This window comes from Lissotriton vulgaris, chromosome 2_1, assembly GCF_964263255.1.
Source record: "Lissotriton vulgaris chromosome 2_1, aLisVul1.2, whole genome shotgun sequence".
In the NCBI taxonomy this organism is placed as follows: domain Eukaryota; kingdom Metazoa; phylum Chordata; class Amphibia; order Caudata; family Salamandridae; genus Lissotriton; species Lissotriton vulgaris.
The window spans coordinates 771,232,407-771,254,268 of record NC_141687.1 but is presented as its reverse complement, the minus strand read 5'-3'; the positions used below and the strand labels follow the sequence as shown (position 1 = coordinate 771,254,268).

General features: G+C 41.2%; 1 protein-coding gene across 1 annotated transcript in view; it reads right to left on the bottom strand.

The window, feature by feature from the left end:
• The window catches only part of GAD1 (glutamate decarboxylase 1), a 205,502-nt gene that overhangs the window by 15,562 nt on the left and 168,078 nt on the right, over positions 1-21,862 (bottom strand). The window contains exons 13-15 of the mRNA XM_086956108.1: positions 14,451-14,529; positions 9,373-9,522; positions 4,120-4,227 (exon numbers count right to left, since the gene is read on the bottom strand). Coding sequence (XP_086812234.1) covers positions 4,120-4,227; positions 9,373-9,522; positions 14,451-14,529 — 337 coding nt within the window. The remainder of the gene's footprint in view (positions 1-4,119; positions 4,228-9,372; positions 9,523-14,450; positions 14,530-21,862) is intronic.

The following is a 21,862-nucleotide window of genomic DNA, read 5'->3' as shown; positions in this document are numbered from 1 at the left end:
GTGTGTCTGTGTGTGTCTGTGTGCATGCGATTGCGAGAGGCTGACTTGCTCTGGAACTGGGACATGTGCAGGAGATGTGCACGGCACGAGGGTGAACGTGCGCGCACACATGCTGAAATCGCTGACGGCCCTGCGCGTGCCCATCCCCTGGCCCACATTCCCAGCAACTTGATAACAATAAGGGCTTTGCTGGACCAGCAGCGCTTCGTGCTGCTTACACCAGCTCAACCTAAAAAGTTGTCTTAACTTCAAGCTGTGTCATTCTACCACCACAACCTATTTTTTCTTCTTTTTCTTCATTCTCATGGGCTGCTTACCTTTGAAAGTAGTTCTCCTTATGACCCTATGTTTGGCCTCTAAAACTGGCTAGTGATAACATTTGCATTGTCAAACCGAACTCATCCCTTTAGCAAAAATCTGAAAGTTTCAAAATCTTATTAACACTTTGTGTTTAATGTGCAGCTTTCATCCACCCAAAATGTTGGACAGTTAAAGACTTTTTGGTGGAATCACAAGGGGCGCTTGAGCAGAGCAAATTCACTCCTTGAGGGAATCAGTGAGTGCTGGTTCTAATCTGAATGCTGAATGCTTGTGCAAAAATACGAGACACCCAGTGGTTTCAAATTCATTTGCTGATCTCATAACGTAGACCACTTTTAAGCAGTGCACTAATTCTGCAAATATATATCATTGTGGGAGCATTTCAAAGCACTATTCCCTTTGACATTGTCCCACTTAATTGAGACATGCAGACCATGAATCATGATCTGGGAATGTCCTTATTATGATGTGCAAGTGTGAATTTCTTGAAGCATCATAGGCTGACATAAAAAAAGTGATTTTTTTTTTTTAAAAGAGCAGGTCTAAGTGGCAGATGGACCGCCTTCTCCTGCAAGATTCATTGTGGCTAGAACAGTTTAGAGTCTGGCTACTCGATTCAGTTGTTAGTGTTTGAGCACAAGATTATGCACTATCCCTAAAATCCTTCTGCATCCTAAAATGCAAGTTGGGAAAGCCTTGCATTCTTATTAATTTATCTTGACCCTTACAATTACTCTGGTCCCGATTTATGCACATATTAATGGACACTGGCTGGGCTACTCTAGATACCGTATGGTGCCTCATGCTAATGTAACTATGTTCTATTTTGGGTACAGTGATGCGACTCCTATGTCTCTTTCTATTTTAACTCCCCAAACTACAAAAAGACTTGGAAGACACAGTCCGGGTACATAACACAAAACGCATGCACCAGTGCCAAACACTATTGGCCAGATTTATCAACATTTTGAGATGGTATAAAGTCATCAAAAGTGGTGCAAACTGGCACAAAGTGTTGATTTGTTATGTACTTTACAGATCACACCAAGATGCAATTTGCAATTTCTTTACACTACTTTGCATCAAAGAGGTGTCACATGAGTGGCACAATGGCATTCCCACTTGGTGGAAAGCTGTGCTCATCGCATGCATTAGTTTATTGTGCGCCAATGCTTGGGAAGAGAGCAGCAGTGCCATGTCTATGCAGACTTGGACTGTCCTGCTTTCTCCCGTTGACGTGTTGCAGAAAACAATCATAATGCTGCCCCTAGGGGCAGTTCAGCACAGACATCAGCTGCTATCTATTGAAGTATCCGCCACTTTCTCTACTGGGCCCCATGCATGCTCCCCTGTGAATAGGTGTTTTTAACCAGTACTTTTTACATGCTTTTTTTTGCTGAGTTACTTTTATTTTGTTTATTTGACTGGAAATGCATCATTTTCGCATTAGATATAAAGCAATTGTCAGTAGCACATACTGCACAATGGTGTAACCCAGTGATTCCCAAAGTGTGCGCCGCGGCACCCCGGTGCGCCGTGATTAGAAGCCAAGGCCGCCGCGGCGCAGGATGTGGATTCAATGTGTGATTGACGGAGAAAGCCTCACACATGCCAGACATTGCCCCGCAGTCTTGGGAGGGCGGAGAGGTCTGTGAGTGGGGCTGTGGCTGGACAGCCCTGGGAAGCACCAGAGTTTAGTGGCGGTCAGAGGCCGATAGCTGGCTGGTGGAAATACAACTCTGGAGCTGCACTTTATTCAGGGTAAATTACAGAGCTGTGCGCACAGGACTTCCCAAAGGAAATCTTAAATTACACTGAAGCGACCGGGACGCCTGGGGTGTAATCACAGACCCCAAGACATGGGCGTAGGAAGTGTGGGGGACGAGGGGGATATATCCCCCAGAGTTTGGAGTGCACACGGGGGCAAGAGTTGGGGTGGGGGACAAGGGGACAGAGGAAATTCTCCTCTGTGATTAACAGGGCCATTAGCGCGTGAAAGCGCTATGCATAATGATGACCCTGTAACTGCCTCCTGATACCTGTGATTAGGCTGCACGCTTGTAGGGGCTAAAAGGAATTTAACACCCCTGCCTCTCCCATCTCTCCTCTGTCCTCCGGCCTGTGTCTGAGCCCGGGCTGCTGCAGCTCGAGCTGCTGTTTCTGGCGTCTTAACACATACGTTTTTCACAGGTCTTCCAAAGCGCATTTACGTTCCTTTGGAACTGGTTAAGGAGGGTTTGAGGGTTTGAGGGTTTGTTGTTTTGTTGACTGATTCCAGTATCCCATGTGTCCCCACTCTGCCTATTCGATATTTCACACTTTTTATTTTATTTTTACTGCCTCAGTGGGGGAATGCATGTAGTGAAAAGACATCTCACAAGTAGGGACTACACATTTTCCCATGTTCACAGAGAGAGAGCATTTTGTTAAGAATAAATTGTTACTTCATTTTCCTTTTTGTTGTAATTTAGCCGTTAATGTTGGTTTTCCACAAGGGGTTGTCTGGGGAGTCCATATGATCGCTTTTATCCCACGTAGAAGCAGGTAGGGTCAGAGGCCTGGTGGAGAGTGTTAGGTGGGTGGTTGTGGGGTCAGGGGCCTGCTGGAGAGCGTTGGGTGGGTAGTGAGTCAGAGGCCTGGTGGAGAGCGTTTGGTGGGTGGGTGCGAGGTCAGAGGCTGTTTACGAATTTATGCTGATGTGAAACGCCTCTTGGTCCGTGCTCTTTGTAATTTTAGTACGTCATCCGATTAGGTGCTCCCCAAAAGCAGCACAAGTACCCCTACCAAGTATTTTTTTGCAGTTTTATATAGCGCAAACTCCACCGGAAGGCATCAGAGCGCTTTACATTAGTGCCATTTGCGTTACAGACGGAAACATTCATTTTTAGGCACGGGGAGTCCATTATGCTTTGAAATGGTGCCTTTGTTCCAGGTGGCAGCCCCCTCCATTGGGTGGGAAGGGTGAAAGGGGGTGGCCGAGAAGGGTGCAAGGCAGAGGGGAGAAGGGTGCAAGACAGAGAGGAGAAGGGTGCAAGGCATAGGGGAGAAGGGTGCAAGGCAGAGAGGAGAAGGGTGCAAGGCGGAGGGGAGAAGGGTGCAAGGCAGAAAGGAGAAGGGCGCAAGGCAGAGGGGAGAAGGGTGCAAGACAGAGAGGAGAAGGGTGCATGGTAGAGAGGAGAAGGGTGCAAGGCAGAGGGGAGAAGGGTGCAAGGCAGAGGAGAAGGGTGCAAGGCGGAGAGGAGAAGGGTGCAAGGCAGAGAGGAGAAGGGTGCAAGGCAGAGAGGAGAAGGGTGCAAGGTCTTCATGTAGACCAGTGGTTCCCAAAGGGTGCGCCGCGGTACCCTAGTGGGCGGGTAAAAAACATGGTGGGGAGCCACGTCCAACTGCCAATTAGGTCAAGGGTGCCACGGGGCAAAAAAATTTTGGGAACCACTGGTGTAACCAGACGGGAGCATGTCAATAACTTCCTTACTTGCATTCAGGCTAACAGCACCCCTTCTACACCAGTTCACATGGAAAAGAAGTTGTTTATTATTGTGAATTCAGATTACTCGTCTGTTTTTAATATTCAAGGTATAACGAATGGATTTGTTATAATGTTTAAAGGCGCCATTGCAGAATTCTGGTGCGATGGCACTACAATTTCTCTTGAAAAAAAGTATAAACAGAATGTCACAATGCTATTTTGTGAAGGGGACAAATCGCAGCTCAGTAAATTATGCAAGGTGCAGAGTGTGGTTATGTCAAGGACTATCAGGTCTTTCCAAAGCAGTCTTTTTTTTAAATGAAAACGCCTACCTCTCCAGGGAAAACCATTTCATATTCTTCTCTGTTGTTAATTTTAGAATACAGGTATTCAGCAAGCTCTAGGCACTTGTTGATCTGGTTTTCAAATCCCACGGTCCCCTGTTTGAAGAGAAAAAAAGAACGGTATTTTACTCATAATTTTCCCTTCCTTTGATGAACTTCTGTGTGTTCCCCAAAAGGGTACATTATGCATGGTAATATACTACAGTCTGCAATACCCGCCCACCACCACAACCACTCGCAGATGGAAGCTCCAGCATGTCATAGGAAAGGTTCATTGCATTACGGCATGAAACACAAGGCAACAAGATATGTAACCACAAAAAAATTTGCTTTCACAAAAAAAAAAAAATTACTTTTGTTCTTATAAAAGTAAGTCAACCACCGGAACGATATATATGGGGCTATGTTACATACAAATAAAAGTGGGCACATTAATATGTTCATAGTAGTCTAAGGAAAGACCAGTGATTAGAAGTTTGTACAATTAAAATTTTGCCTTTAAATTTTACAAACTTTACAAAGGGTGCAAAACTTTGTAAGATTCAGTTTGCCTAAAAGTGAGCATTTATGCTTGCAGACAGGTTTTTACAAAAAAAAACCATAAAAAGCATTTGTAAGACAATTGAAATCTCAACATTATTAGAGCAGAAAGGAGACAGCAGGTGGAAAAGCACTGAATGATAATGAGTGCTTGTGGCTAACATAAGATATTTTGTGTTTTCTGTTTAAAAGTCCTTGCTCACTACTCTGAAGTACATCTGCCATTGTGCGGCTAGCTGCTGTTCAAGTTTGCAAAAAATGTCACTTTACAGACCCTAGTAAATCAGTTGTACTTGGGTATCAGTTTGCTTTTTCCACACGATAAAACCATCACACTGTAACTATAACGTAATCTCGATGGCTGCTATCAAACTCTAAGGTGTACCTAAGACAGACATCAGTAATTTGGCACATCTCACTCTTGATATTCCAGCCCTTGACCCTAAAACTGGGCTATTCCTATTGTTCCATGCATGAGATATTCCATAATACTGATCTCTACTCATGAATGCTGTGGGATATGCTAAATAGTTCTGGATTTCTCCGAGACCCCAATTTAAATTAAGTGTACATATTTCTCTAATGAAATGTATCAATCCTGAAGCTGGCTTTCCTTCGCCATCATTCTTCCATAATAGTAAATGTGATCCAGATTTTTCTAGATACTAAATATTTTCTTTTGAATTGTGACACAAATCACTAAGCAAAACTTTGAGCACCTCAAATGTTTATATATAAAGGAACTTGGCAAACCGTTCAGGAGCATGGAATTATGAGCACAAAAATGTCAAGGGCCTTCTTATCCATTAAGGCTCAGACTCTATTGCAACCATAGATTGGCTATAAATCTAACCTTATACTTCTAAGCCATGCATTTACAATTCAATATAGTCTTGACAACACATTTCATCGGCATTCTAATTTTTTCAAACTATGAAGCAGAGGAGAGCCTCAGGTAGAGTTGGATGTAATTTGCATAGACATGATGAGAGATGTTGGACTTGCTAAGGATAGAGGCTATTGGTTCAATTTAGAGGCTGAACAGGATGGGGGAGAATGGATCCCTGGGGAACAGCTTGAGCAGTCAACATTGGATTGGAAATTAAGTTATACATTTCTATACATTGGCTCTGATTTTCTGGATATGAGGGGAACCGTCTTATAACTTTGCTGATTATACCAATTCCCTCATTAAGGATCTTAAGGAGGTTGTAATGATTAATTGTATCAAAGGCGGTTGATCATGTCAGAATAGAGAGTATGCAGGAGTCACCTTGCTCTAGGATATGGAGAGCATCACCAACTATTTTTAAGACTGTAGTCTCCATTTTGCAAGTCAAAAGACAGACTGGCTGCATCTCTTCAAATATCTTGCTGTCTTTAATGAAGTGTTTGAGAAGTGACTCAATTAAACTTATTAGGAATTTTTGGCTAGGAATGGGAGGTTAGATTCTAGCCTGGTAGTTCATATCAGCTGAGGCGGCCCTTGTTTTTCGTGAGATTTGATCTGATTTTAGGCAGTCATGGAATATTACTTGTGATAGAGAGGCATTGATTAGGTTACACCATGAGGTTTTACCTTTTAATGGGGTATCTCTGATTTCACTACTCTCATTATGCACCAGTCCTATGTAAGTTATCCTCACTCAATTCTGACATAACACATCATTGCTTTTGAGCACAAATTAATAACATTTTCCATTGCATTCTAATGAACTATGGTACTTTTAGACAATTTGAGAGGTGTGACACAAATGAGCGTTTCTAGTTCTAAACAGCTCAAGTGTTTTCCCTAAAATAGTAATCCAAAACTCAAAATATCCCTCTGACCAATTCTTGCCATTAAGCAAAAATGATCCTTTCAAAGAAAATGCAGTCCTATCATATTGCTGACATGTTTACAATTTAAAGTCCTGAATACTCTAATCATTCTAATAGCAGTCTGCCACATTTCTAAGGCAAATATATTGTGTGGAATCCAAAATTGCCATCTCTGTTCAGATAATAGTCAAGCTTTTGAATGTTTTTCCAACCACCCCACACTCAACTAAGTTATTTCTATCAAACTAGATGTGCTGCAAACTAACTATATTATGTTAGGTTTATGTTAACATTGTGAAATATATTCAAGTAACCTTATAATATCCTATTAGGTAGTCTGGGGTACCGAACTGCATTTCAGTCAAACTTTAGGAAAAATTTTCTATATTCTAAATACTTAGATCAAGTGCAAACAAGTGGTACTGTCTATGACCATCTTGATGGCCAGAATGCAACTATTATGCAGTTCCATGTGTGGTCTAAATATACACTTTTGCTTTCATTTCATTTCTGATTCAATTGAAGAAGGTGCTAGGAAGTATAATCCACAAAGACAAACTGTTAAACCAATACCAAAAGCAAACTATAACTGCATTTTTGGCCTATATTGATTACTCAGTAGCCTTCGCTTACTGATTGCAATATTTGTGAGCACAGATAAGGCCTTCAATTTAGTGTGATGGAACTAGTTTTTGGATGTATTATTACAATTTGGATTTCCAGACAAAATGTAATACCAAAAAGGCATTTTATGCTAACGCCAGAAATGGGGATATCAATAATGCAATTTTAATCAATTCACTTGTCAAAGTGGTGCTCGACAAATATTCTCAGTCAACACCACTTCAATAGTCAAAATCTGCCACTCCTGTTATTGAGAGAATAGGTTAAACTAAAATAGTAATCCTCTCCAAATCTTGTTTTTATTCTAGCACCTCCCGGATGTCTTTTATCAAAAACTAAAATCTGGGGGGTGATTTTTTCACATAAAAAATCTAACTTGATGAAGACAGACTTATTTGCCTAGATTTTGTACACTGTGACTGCTCTGTTAGACTCTATTGTGTTTTTACCCACACCAGATGTCCATTCTTAAGATTGCAAATATATGGAGGTAAAACCCTTCTGTTATCGTGGGAGGGTATTAACTAAGTGTAACAACCTGAAATACTTCAAAAATCTGATTGAAAATCAAATGGGGCACAGACCTTGTTCGGCTGCTTATAGAAATATATATCTTAAACACCATGTGCTTAACAAAGATAATATGGTATGAGAAAGTATTGAATTGCCAATCTTGAGAATCTAGGCTAACTTATCAACATTACATAGTATTTAAACTGACTATGACTTATTGGATTATCAAGATAATAGGAGAAAAAAGGTTCAGCATTAACTCTATTACTTTAGAGTCAAATACAATATGTATTTCAATATACGTTTAGGATTCAGGAACTTTAGAACACTGCAGATACACTTATTCATGCAATATACCTCTCAGAGTTACCCTCTCAAACAGTTTCAAAATGTTATGGAACACAGGACACTCGGTGGGTAGCTAAGCCAATCTTCAAATGGAAGAGAGAAGGTATTATGATCTGAACAGATGTATGAGTCAAGGCTATTCAGTTAAATCGATCTATGTTTAACAGTGCTAAACAATATTGGCTTGATGATCTTTCATATGCAACCTACTTTGACCAAAATGACTAAGATGTTGAGACAAAGCGTTTTTCACTATCTAGATATAAAGTTCATAAGGAATCGTATTCATATGTTTCTACTTTGCCCATTGTTAACAGAGGTCTGTCAAGACCTTTCTCCCTTTGTAGAAAGTAGGTGTGGATGTTTATTACAGTTACCTGCTGAAGCTGCAATATTCCGTATCAATCAGGAACTTCCCTCTCAATACAACAACACTGGTTATGCTCTCTTCTGGCTTAGTAAAAACTATAGCAGCAAGACCATGGAAATCTGTAACTCTGCCCTTGTTTTCTAAATGGCTAAATGAAATGTGTCATGGCATGGCAATGGAGGTGGCACTGCTAGTGTGACATGGCAACCGAAAGACAATAGATTTGTGCAGTGACATTGATGATATATTTATACCAGAAAGTAATAATACTAGTGTGGTGGCAAAGAAGAAGCAGCAATAATTACAGCCCTATAGTATGCATTTTTAGTGATAGATTATTTAAGTTCCTATCAATATTTCCTGTTAACTGTCACTGTAACATTTGCTTACTAAGTTATTCGTCTGGGGACTGTAATCTAAATGAAAATGGATATCATGGGAAGAGGATACAAAGTAAAACGTACATGAATCCACATCTTTGAAATTAGGTGGCGGTAATATGAAAGATACTCGTAAGTAGGGAAATTGATAGAGGAAGAATACGGTGCCAGCCAGTTATACAGGTCTCTTTTTCCCCATGAAATCCAAGGGTTATGGTAAAGGTCTAGGGCATTGAATGTGTATGCATATTGATATGTTGGTTCTTTACAGGAGGGTATATGGTTTTTAAAAGAAAACATAAAGTGCTTCTAGCAATGTTTAAATAGGTAGTTTGTTTCGTTGTAGAGTCGTTATAAGTGCATATAATGCAGTCAATGAAACACATGGATTGTAGGATTCAAAGTAATTTTTTAAACAAAAGAACTGAATAGCTAGGGATTTTTCTGAATGGAAAGCTAGAATAATGTGAATAACAAGTATTAGTATAACTGAGTTTTTTTTTAAATTGCGTCAGCCGGTATGCATGAGGTATTGAGTATTGCACATATGAATTCGGAATAATAAACTCCAGATGCACTTTATAAACTATGAAATTTATATTTTTCTATCTTGATATATTGCAGGCTCATTTGCTATTACTTTACCTTTGCTTTCCACATCAACCAGAATTTAAAAATATCTACATGGCGACCACATTGTATTGCTTTATCTCCTGTATCATAGGATACATCATATTGTTTGTCTTGCTGGAACAGGTATCCTGCACACATCTGATTGCAGCCTTGAAGAACACCCTGTTAAGATAAATACAATATATTTTGTGATGAAAGTAGGTTAATGGAGTTCTTGCTCAATTCTAAATGAAGGAACAATAATTTATATATATATTACTATATATCTGTGCTTCAAAATACACACACACTATACACTATGAGGAATACAGTGCAGTGAAGAACAAGCTGCAGATGGTGTGCTTCAGTTTGTAATACACACAAATGCCTTATTAGTCAATTCAAATGTACTTAAATGTAAAAAGGAGATACATCAGGTAGAAATTGTATTATCCATTTGCTGAAGATGTAGTTGATTGGTTAATATTTGGTTCATTTATTTTCTCATTAAAGCACACAATTTTAAAAATCACTAATCGTTAAAAAACAACAACAAACAGCATGTCACTTTTGTAATGTATTTTCTAGTGCTACTCTATCTTTACACATACTTTGCATATTTGAAGGTTCTCCAATTATCAGACTGGATCATTAACTTTTGTAGTAGTACCTCCAACCTGTGCTAGAGGGCATTACAGTGAGGATAGCTAGGGTTCTGGTATGGAGTTAACCTCAGAAATGAGGCTGCAGATCATAAGTGATGTTTGTCTTGGGCAATTTAAGACTGTTTTTGTAAGGGCTAATTCTGTACACAAACTCTTTATCTTTGACAGCCTCCCACAAAAGTACCCAAGTCAGGAGGAGGCCGCGAGTAATATGAAAGTGAGCCTTAAAAATAGAGAGTATATAGGACAGGTCATAAACAACTGGCCTCACTTCTTTTTTATGAGTCCAAACATGATGTTGGATGAAATTATACGGTTATGACCAAGTTTCCAAGTGGCTAACACGTGTAATAACAAAGACACTCAATTGTCTTTCACAGAGTGAGATCTAATTCCTGCTGGTGGTTCTTCGTGAGCAAGCTCACAGTAGAGTTTAAGTATAACCCACCTAAAAATCTTTCATTTCAACACGGTGTATCCTTTCTTTGCCACAGAGAAACAGTCAAGTAGTTCATTGTCTGACCTCAGAGTCTTAGTTCACATAAAATCTCAAAGTTCTTCTGGGGCTAATTGTGTACAAAAAATAATATTCCTTTGCTAAATTGGGCAAGTTAAAAAATTGGCCAATAAGATCTGCTGACTTAGATTTAAAGGTGACACCACCTTTATGAGGAAAGCTGATCGATTCCTACACTAACAGCTTCAAGTGGAAATCAAGTATATGAAGAATTGTCTGATAAAGCTTGCCCACATTTCCATCTGAAACTCTGGACATAAGGAGTACAGTTTTTAGTTTGAGCAGACACAAGTACACAAGGGCAAGGCTTTGAATGAGAGATCCTTCAAAAGATCAGTATGAAATCCTTGTTCCACATAGCCATATGGAGAGTTTAGGTGGTTTATACATTTGCTAAAAAAATGTAAAAGATTGTGGGAATTTAAATTAATCTTGATCAGGCCGGCAAAAGAAAGCTGTGATCACGGTATCCTTTAATAGTGCCCACAACCAGGGCCTCATCTAGAGTTTGGTAGTAATCTGACAGAGGTCAATCCACCACTCTGGCATACTACCATCTGCATGGTTAGAGCTCTCCGTTGGCCTGAGAGAGATCCCTGTGCATTCAAAGGAGACTCTGCCTTAGCGTCTCCTCCTAAGGCACTAAAGGTTTGCTGGGCATCCATCATCTTTCATGCACGCACTAAGCAAACTTTTTTGTTTTACAAAAACAAACTCCCAGGAGTATGTTTGTGTAAAACAAAATATAAATGAGCTTGACAAACTGGGAGTTTTCACCAAGGGTGTGGGGATAATTTTTCTTTTCTTTTTTCTGTTCAGGACCACCAGGTTTTTCTGGAGCTCCTGGATAGAGAAAAAGAACATCATATTCTTCACTCTGAACAAGGCAGGTGGTCTGAAGTACTTACATGGATGCACCAAGCCCATCGGACCTTCGGTATAAGGTTTATCCCCTACAGAGGCTCCAATTGCAGAAACATGACAGTATGCCTGATGCTAAACAGAATAGGAGGACCATCAGTTTGGTGGATAGGAAACTCTGTCACATTTGTATCAGAGTACCCTGTTCGTCAAACTCAAAATCAGGCCCTTAGTCTTTCTCTCAGCAGCGAGAGGGAAAACTGAAGGACATATTCTACTTCTTTCTTCAAAGGATCAGAGATTTGAAAGTTGCACCAATCCACAAATATTTGGTAATAACATGTAAGTACTAATTTTGTAGATAGTCTCCTAGCTGCAGGTATGACTTCATTTATCTCATCCAGAAAACTACCTACATCCTTTCAATCTTGTAGAACAAGATCTGTAGATTTGGATGGAACATTTGACCTTGCTGAAAGAGAAGTCTGGTATTGTGTCACATTCTATACTTTGCCTTTATTGGTGGAAAGGCATAATGAAGTGTGGACTTTAACTTCAGGGCAAAGCAATACTCTACTGACTCCCAAGAAGGAATTTCAGAGAAATAAGCTAGTGATATTTTCTATAGTGGTTGCTGGGAAACAGACCCCCCTGCTGGGAAGCCTCAAGTTTTGAAAATCTAAATAATTTCTGCTTTATGAATCTTCTAACTTTTGATTCATGAATGATAACCTGCTGAGTTTGTGTATTGTTGACTCTTGCCGAAAGATATGCTAATACCCAGATGTTTTTGCTCAAGGCCCAAAAGCAACAATTCACATTCTTTCTACAGTGAGCTCCACCTCTATTGATTACATAGTGCATGGTGATGGCATTGTTCATTAATATGCAGGCGAAGTCCCTCAATAAGGGTAGGAAAGCTCATAGCACCAGCCAAATGCCTCTCATATTTAAGAGGTTGGTGCGGAGGTGAGACTCTTGAAAGGACCGTAGGCCATCAATTGCAGGTTTGCATAAATGTATCCAGGTGGCAATGATGTTTATGTGATATCAAGAATAGATTCCCTAGAGTGGCAGAGAAAATAAAATCCATTGAGTTTCCAAGTTCTGCTGAACAGATTGCATTCATGGCCATACATGAGAATAATACCGAAGGCTATGAGTTCCAATAGAGTTAAGAACAGAACTGCTCTCAATCTAATGGCCGACTAGAGCAATGGAATCATGCAGATGATATTGTCCACTTTGTCATGTAGAGGGAAACATTTGTTATTGGCTTTTATAGTACACACTGATGATCTTAATCTTCTGAGAAAGTATTACCGAAGAGTTCTTCAAGATCAATGAAAGGCCAAGATTGTTCAACAGATCGCTTGTAACTTCAAGATGTTGAGTGGCATTTCAGGAGTAGCTGCCTTTATCAGTCACTTATCTAAGCAGAGGAAAACGTTTCTACTGAGTACATGAGCCACCACTAATGCCATCACCATGATAAATAACTGATATGAGGTCAAATGGCAGGAATGTAAACTGAAAATCTTACCTCTCCATCATAAACCTCAAATATTTAATTTTGCACTTTCTGAAAAGAATGTGGAAATAAGCGTCGTAGAGGACCAACAACAACAGTCAGTTTTGTGGTCATAACTCTAGTAAGATCTAACCATGGCCAACCATTCTGAGCTTCTGGGTCTATTTGTTGAGAAGAGCGAGTCCAATATAGGGTAAATACATTCTCTTCTGCGAAAAAATAAGTACCCGGAACAACCCTGTGGCACACTTTCCTGTGGATCCTTTACCAATGCTTTGTCTACCATGTGAAGTCTCAACTTGTACATCAAAATATTCTTAGGTATTACACAGACCTCCATTCTCAATCTTAAAATTCACATGGAAGAAACCTCAAAATATTGTATTTTATCTCCAATTATTACTGAAAATTGAAGACTCTTATGCCCATCTCTGATTCCCTGCAAGACCCTCGCCGACTCCTTATTAAAGAACATCTCTCTTTCAAACTCAATTCAAAGAGTTCATGTTTTATATGTAGTACTACCTGTTCACAAACTTTTTCCTATTCCGTAAAAACCGAAGAAGAAAGGTTCTAAGATTTTGATCCCCTCTTGCTACACTCAGATTTTAGGCCACTCCTTCCCTTGATCTTCATCTAACTCTTGGCCTCCTACTCTTAGTCCTGTTTCTGTGTAGGCTCCTTATGTCCGGAGTTCGCCATGCTGGCTTCTTTAACAGTTTGAACCTGCTCTCAATTTTCAAACATAATTTGCAGTTACTTTTCTTCTATCATTCTATTCTTCATTGTAATGCACTTTACTATTTTTAGGTTGGCAACGCTCGCTGATGGCATCTGCTTTGACGTCTAGTAAACAAAATTAAATACAAATGCAATTGCAAATCAAACTTCTTTAGAGGCTGAAAAATTGAGTATAATTATATTGGGTAGCGGGAAGAGTTCCTATTCGCAGTGCTTAGAAACAACAAAACCTACAGTACAAAGTGCTAAAATATATACTTTAATATTGTTAAAATTATTGTGATTATTATTTGTATGATTTGTATGAGTATTATTATTATTATTAGTATTATTATTTACATGGTCACTGGATGTCCCAACTCGATGTTGTCCTGTGCAAAACCTTATGTAATGCTTATCGGGAGAAAAGCAAAGGAGATATCAGAAACCAAGTCAAGGGGGACAGGTGCCAACCTCGGTGGTGGTCTGTGGGAGAACAGAGCTCCACGCACCATCTCCACCGCTGGATCTTCAGTACTAGCGTTGGGGCTATGCACGATGATTTGATGGAGAATACATCTCCACAGACAATCATGTTGTTGTTACATTAGCTGAACAGAATCTAGATAGAAGCATGTTTTGACCCTTTGATTTTTGCAGGTGCCAACAGTAAAAAAATAAGTTGGTCTCAAAGTACAAAGAATAAACATTTGAGAAAGCCAGCAATGCTCAGGAAGGTAAATCCTTGAAGCCAAGGTTTCAATCCTTGGAGGAGGGAGAACTGATTATTACTGAGTTGTTTAATGCATGGCCTTACCTTTTCTCTGATAAGAATGGCAGAACACTGCAACAAAACCCCCATCATTTTATGTGGATTCCAGGTAACAGAATTGGCCCTGAAAAACAAACCACAGAGTGTAAAGGAAATAGCCCAACAGACTAAATATGTTTCACTTAACAAATCAAATGATTGGGCAAAATTCCTGAAGCAAGTTTAACACTATTTACTATGTGAGATAAAACGCAGTCTAGCAAAATTTTAAAAGGAAACATCCAATGTGACAAATTGTAAACCTTAAAAAAGAAAAATGACTTACTTTGGTTACTTTGGTATTCATGGTAGAGGTCGAATGGTGTGAGAACCAAATGGAATCACTTTTAATTTTACAGGTAATTAGTTTTACTGTTTGGCAAATGAACAGTCACAACTATCTTGCATTACTTAAAGCATAGCGCATTTAGATTTATGAAGCCAGGTTAAGTATAGTGCTTTTAGAATTATGCTTCGTAATCTCATTGAAGTTATTAATTTCAGTTACGCTTTTGCTACATTTTGGGAGGTAAAGTAATGTTTGAGAGAGTGCTTTTTTATTTTTTTATCCCCTCGTTTGGTAGCAGCCACTGCTGTAGCTGTCTAGGGGCATGGCTTGGCTTTTGTGTCACCATCCTATGTCATGGACTTTCGGGAATCTGCTTCTTCTATCCGCACAGGACGAAGACTCCATCTGCAAGCATCACAGCCTCACTCAATGTAAAGGGCCGTTTTAGGGTTGAGAACCTCATGGTGTGAACGATATCTTTAGGTGGGATATGTGACGATACAATGCGATCATTTAGATCGCGGTACGTTACGTGGCGGTTATTACAGCGCAAGTTGTTGCAACAACTTTCACTAGAGGCACTGGATTTAGGAATAGTATGATTTACTATTCCAACTCCAGTGTGTGTAACACTAGGGAAGGTGTTGGAAAAGTAAATCATACTATTCCTTAGTGTTTATCACCATCCAGCGCAAGTCGTTGTAACGACTTGCGTAGTAAAGACCGCAATGTAAATGTATTGCGGTGTAACGACCACGTTGTAAAGGTCGTTTCACCTTTAGATGTCAAGGACTGAAAGCTTAGGCCTCTCTTGACATCCAAGTCCTTCTCAACATCGAAGCATATGCAAAATGGAAGCCTTAAAGGGGCCACCATTAGGTCTCAGGTGGAAGGTCAGAATAGAGTTAGGAGCACAGCTCATCCCTGGCCCCCTGGCTGCCCTTGTCTTCAAATCTGGGTAAACACAAATCGCTCACACTGAGAAACGAACAAGTTACTTACCTTCGGTAACGCTTTTTCTGGTGGATACCGTATCTGCCTGTGGATTCCTCACCTTGTAAATATCCCCTTGCGTCAGCAACATTCGGAAATTCTTTTTGTAGCTTCGCGCCGACGTGGACGACGTCAGAGTAGCACGGCATCGCGCGCGGCTCTGCTGACATCACCGACTCCATAATAGGCCCACGTCGGCGTGATGACATTAGTTCCGTCCTTTTTTCCGTGCCTTCGAGGCACATGGACGGACCGATAACAGTAGAAATATACACAGTATACAACTGTCAAGATAACACACACAGTATGAAGACAATAAAGCTAACCAAGTAGAATAACACACTACTTTTGAAAGCAACACATATGCATTAAAACATTGTCAATAACTTAGGTATAGAAGACTGGACAACGGGGAGGCAGGTGGGTCAGTGAGGAATCCACAGGCAGATACTGTATCCACCAGAAAAAGCGTTACCGAAGGTAAGTAACTTGTTCTTCTGATGGATACATCTGCCAGTGGATTCCTCACCTTGTGAATAGAGTCCCACAGCAGTTCCCTCTCCCGGAGGAGGGTGTCCACTCTACTATACCAAGAAATTCTGTAGGACAGAGCGCGCAAAGTGACCATCCCTCCTCACTTCGGAATCTAAGCAGTAATGCTTCGCGAAAGTGTGGAGGGAGACCCAAGTTGTCGCTCTACAAAGGTCCTCTACAGGTACACCCCTAGACAAAGCAGAAGTAGCAGATCTTGCTCTAGTTGAATGAGCTCTTAAGCCTTCAGGAGGTTCTTTACCCGCCAAAGAGTAGCCAGTCAGTCAGTCAAAAGTGCTTTATTCGAGTTGTTACTCATAAAAGCATATTATACACAAGAATTTTAAAAACAAATTATATTTATAATCCAGCACATTGACGCAACACTATAGGTTACATATAAAAATTCATTCGGTTAAAAGAAGAATTAAAACATTTGATAAAAATACTTTTCAAGATGAGAAACGCTGGAGTCTAAAAGCAATTATACAAATGCAAAAAAACAATTATCAAGACAGAGAATAGTTGGTTAACTAGCAGTCTCTATCTTGATACATGGTCCTTGATAAATAAAAAGCAGTGATGTCAAATTCATGAGGGCCAATTTGTCACACAGAGAATAGTTATTTAACTAGCAGTCTCTGTCTAAATTGTCGGGCAGAGAATAGTTATTTAACTAGCAGTCTCTGCCTGAGCATCCATGCCCAACCCAGATATTTTGCTGTAGCTATCAGGATCCAAGAAACTTGAGTCGTACAAATAATTCGCATAGCTACAGAACTACTTGATGTCCCAAGGTTCCTGCACATAGGAGCTAACCATACTCGTCTTGGAATAGCATATGATCCGCATGAAAACAGAAAGTGACCCAGAGACTCATCCCCCAACCCACAAGCTGGGCAGGTGCTATTTCCACCTGAACCCCATTTAGCTGTCAATATTTTTATAGGAAGTGCACCAGCTCTCAGTTGGAATAGGAGCTTCCTGTCACCTGGTTTGGAGATGATATCCCAATATGGTTCCAAGACTGGATACATTTTGGCCTCAAGAAAATGCGAAGACATGGACCCAGAGCTTGAAGCATTTAAAGTTTTAGTAGCAACCCATTCCCAAAAAATATCTTTTAAGACACGCTTAGAAGGGAAAGATGTCCCAGCAGGGTCCTGCCATAAAGAACTCAACCCTAGCTCAAACAATATAGATTTCAATAATTTAAGCCAGCTTATCTTGTGAAAGCCATCAGCCTTGATCACATCCACAAAACCCGCGGCATAATGTGAGAGCTCAGGAGTGGTCCAGAGTCTGCGCCAATACAAGATCGGGCGTAATCTGGCCAAGTCCTTGATTTGTTTCCTTCCTAGATCGTATCGGAGAGGCAAAAACGGAGTACTTTTAGGTGTACCTGTAAGAGTTCTTAAAAAATTATTTTCAGAGGCTTGCAGAGATGTAAGATTTTCAAAGCCCCACATTTCAGCGCCGTAAAGTGCAGACCCAATAGCCTTTGCTTCATATACCAATAGGGCTGGTTTAACAGGTTTGGTTAGCGATTTCCTGTGTTCAGAATTAATTGTGCCAGCTATTTGTTTGTGTCGCAAAATAGCAATATTTATATGCTGGCTCCACCTGTGGTCATCAGTTATTTGGATACCTAGGTATGTGAATGATTTAACTAACTCTAAAGGCCCACCACTCATCATAATTTTGGACTTAAAGCTACGCTGCGGCTTGAAGCTCATTAGTTTAGTTTTCATAGTATTCACCTCCAGTCCATGTTCCCCACAAAAGTTCTCAAAAATTGTCAGAGCACGCTGTAGTCCACTAGGGGTTTTTGATAAAATTAGCGTGTCATCCGCAAACATTAATATGGGGATTTTTAGTCCTGCAAGAGAAGGAGCATCAACATTCGCAGTTACCAATCGAGAAACTACCCCGTTTATGAACAATGTAAATAGAGTAGGAGCCATTGAGCACCCTTGTCTGACCCCTTTTTCAACACGGAAATCAGGAGTGACCCTCCCGTGACCGCCCCACTGAATTTTTGCATAGTTAGACTCGTGGAGGCGCAGTATCAGAGTTAGTAACTCATCGGAGACCCCCAAGCTATGCAAGACCTGCCACAGTTTTGCACGTGGGACCAGGTCGAATGCAGCCCGCAAGTCGACAAATGCCGCGTACAGGCTACACCCCCCCAGAACCACGGTTTTCCACTGTAATAATTGGAAGCGGAACACTTGATCGATCGTGCTTGTTGCCCTTCTAAAACCTGCTTGGAATGGAGATAGAATATTAAAATCCTCAGCCCAGTCGAGAAGCCTATTGACCACCACGCGACCCACGATTTTTTGCACAGTGTCAATAAGGCTAATAGGCCTATAGTTGCAGGGCTGAGCTCGGTCCCCCTTCTTATACACGGGGATAATAACTGCACCCCTCCATGAATCAGGGACATCTGCTCCTTGAGCAATTGAGTTTATAAGCAAATGTATATATTTGCACCAGCGTTCACTATCATTTAAGAATATATCAGCGGGTACTCCATCTTGTCCTGGAGCTCGCCCGCGTTTTACTGCACAGATTGCAGACATAATCTCTTTATAGTTAAAATAGTAATCTTCAAAAAACTTCATAGCCGTACTGTCGTCAACTGAGACCCGGGTATTAAGAGTGTATTGCGAACTAAAGAATTTAACCCATGCCTCCTGTGAGACGTTATTACTTGGTGACTCTTCAGCTCTCTCAGAACCCCATTTTACAATATTCCAGAATACTCTGGAATCCTTCCTGTCACTGGCCATTTTCAGTTTGCACCAGTGTTGCTCGTCCCAATCCTTCTTAGCTTTAGCAATGCTTACTTTATATTCTTTCCTGGCTAGAGAAACAGACACACAGTCTCGCTTCTTGATTGCCCGGCCAAGGTCGAGTCTTGCCTTCCTACAATCAGAATTATACCATCTAGCATCTTTTCTGGTAATAACCCCCTTATGTTTATCAGGTCTTAGAAAGTGCGCCTTGATCTTACCAAAGAGGGTATCATGTATTTTGACCACTTCACCCAGATCCTTAGGAGAGGCATTAGCCAGTTCCATAGCTAGAATGGCTTGATCAGTTTCACTGTTAATAATATCAATAGCCTGCTGATTTCTCGCTACAGTGTCCCAACGTAGCCTACGCTTATTGTTCTCGGGGATAATGGGCGGAGGGACGAATTCATTCATGCAGCTAGAGTTTGATTCAGCAGGCCACCATTTGTGAGTCACACTTAGGGGGTTATGGTCACTCTCAGATCTTATGATGACTTCCATATCACAAAGGGCAGGCCACAAATGCAAACTGCAGATCACATAGTCAATTCGACTTTTGTGCCTCCCATTGTCGAAAGTTGGTGAACCAATTCTGTCCCCAGCTGTTCTCCCGTTCATAGCTCTCAAGCCTTTTTCAAGACACAGTGCATTAATAGCTATAATGTCCTCTGTCCAACGGGAGACTGGTTTCAGTTGTAGTTCAGGGATGCCCCAGAAGGAATCCTCATCAGCACCAGTGAAAGCATCTCCCACAACCAATGGCTCAAACGTCCTATTAAGGTCTCCTGCTATAACGATGTTATTTTTAACGGAGTGCTCCTCGATGAGGTCGGCCAAGGTTAATAATGTTTCAGATCGACCTTTGGAACTCCTAATATAAATATTGTAAATATCAAGTGACCCTGTTCTGTCATTAGAAATCCTAATAAGCTGGATATCATTGTGTCCAGTAGCTATATTTTTAACTGAGAAATTTAGTGCTTGTCAAATCCAGATAGTAAGCCCCCCCATAGGTCTACCTTTCAGACCCTTGACAGCTGACACATAAAAATTCAAATAGCTTAATATAAAGACAGGATCGCAAGCCCAAGTCTCCTGGAATATACAAATATCAAATTGGGTAACAAAGCCAAGCCAGTCCCCACAATCGAGCTTGGATGTCAGACCAGCTATATTCCAGCAGAGTAGGTTAGCAACTCCAGACAAACGACCCTGGCGTAATCCAGGAAAAGAGTTTAGTACACAAGCCTCACCCTCTGGTTGGACAACCAAGTTATTCAACAAATCATTGGTAAGGCAATTAACATTCTGGGTAGATAAGCTATCCGAATTTTGATCCCCACAGGTACACCCCTAGACAAAGCAGAAGTAGCAGATCTTGCTCTAGTTGAATGAGCTCTTAAGCCTTCAGGAGGTTCTTTACCCGCCAAAGAGTAGCATATCTTGATGCACAAGACAATCCATCTTGAAAGTGTGCGCTTGTGCACCGCCTTGCCTCTTCTGGCTCCAACAAAGCCCACAAAGAGCTGGTCATCCACTCTGAACTATCTGGTTCTGTCCAGTTAGAAGCTCACCGCCCTCTTTGGGTCCAAGCGGTGAAGTCTCTCCTCCTCCTTGGAAGGGTGAGGGGGAGGATAGAAGGTAGGAAGGGTAATAGACTGTCCTAGATGGAAAGGAGTTACCACCTTAGGCAGAGAAGCAGCCCTGGTCCTGAGTACCATTTGTTCAGCATGAATGGTCAAGAATGGGGGCTTTGAACTAAGAGCTTGAAGCTCACTTACCCTCCTTGCCGAGGTAATTGCAACCAGAAAGACCGTCTTAAAAGACAACAGCCTCAAGGGACACTTGTGTAAAGGTTCAAAAGGTGAACCCATTAAGAATGTAAGAACAAGGTTCAAGTCCCATTGAGGTACAATAAAGGGAGTAGGAGGAAATTTTTTAAGACCCTTTTAAAATCTTAAAACAACAGGAGTTTTAAATAAAGACGGCTGATCCGGCAAACAGAGAAATGCCGATAATGCCGAAAGACAACCTTTCACTGTAGCCACAACAAACCCTTGCTGAGCCAAAGAAAGCGCAAACTGAAGTATGTCTGACAAACAAGCCCTCAAAGGTTCGATCGATTTCTCTTCACACCAAGAAATACATTTAGACCACCTTTAAGAGTAGATAGACTTGGTGGAGTCTGCCTGGCCGATAAAATGACATCCACCACATCATGTGGAAGAGAAAAGGAATTCAGGTTGCCTCGTTCAATCTCCAGGCATGAAGGTGTAAGGTCTGGAGGTGGGGGTGTAGAACCTGCCCCTCCATTTAGAGAGGAGATCTGCCCTGAGAGGGAGATGGAGCGGCGGGCACGAGGAGAGGTGGAGAAGATCTGTGTACCACACCCTTCTTGGCCAATCCGGAGCGACCAATATGACTTGGGCCCGGTCTTGGCGAATCTTCCTCAGAACCCGAGGAATCAAGGGTATGGGAGGAAATGCGTAAAGGAGTTGTGAGTCCCAACTCAACTGAAACGTATCCCCCAATGATCCCTGCATCGGATCCTGGAGGCTGCAGAATAACGGGCAGTGAGCATTCTCGTTAGTGGCAAACAGGTCCACCTGAGGAGTCCCCCACGTCCGAAAGACGTGACGAACTACCTCTGGATGAAGCCTCCACTCGTGGTCGGCTGAGAACTGCTGGCTGAGACTGTCTGAGCGTACGTTCAGAACTCCGGCCAGATGATTTGCCATCAGGCAAATCTTATGGTCCAGGACCAGAGACGCAGAGCCTCTCTGCAGAGACACTGCGACCCCACT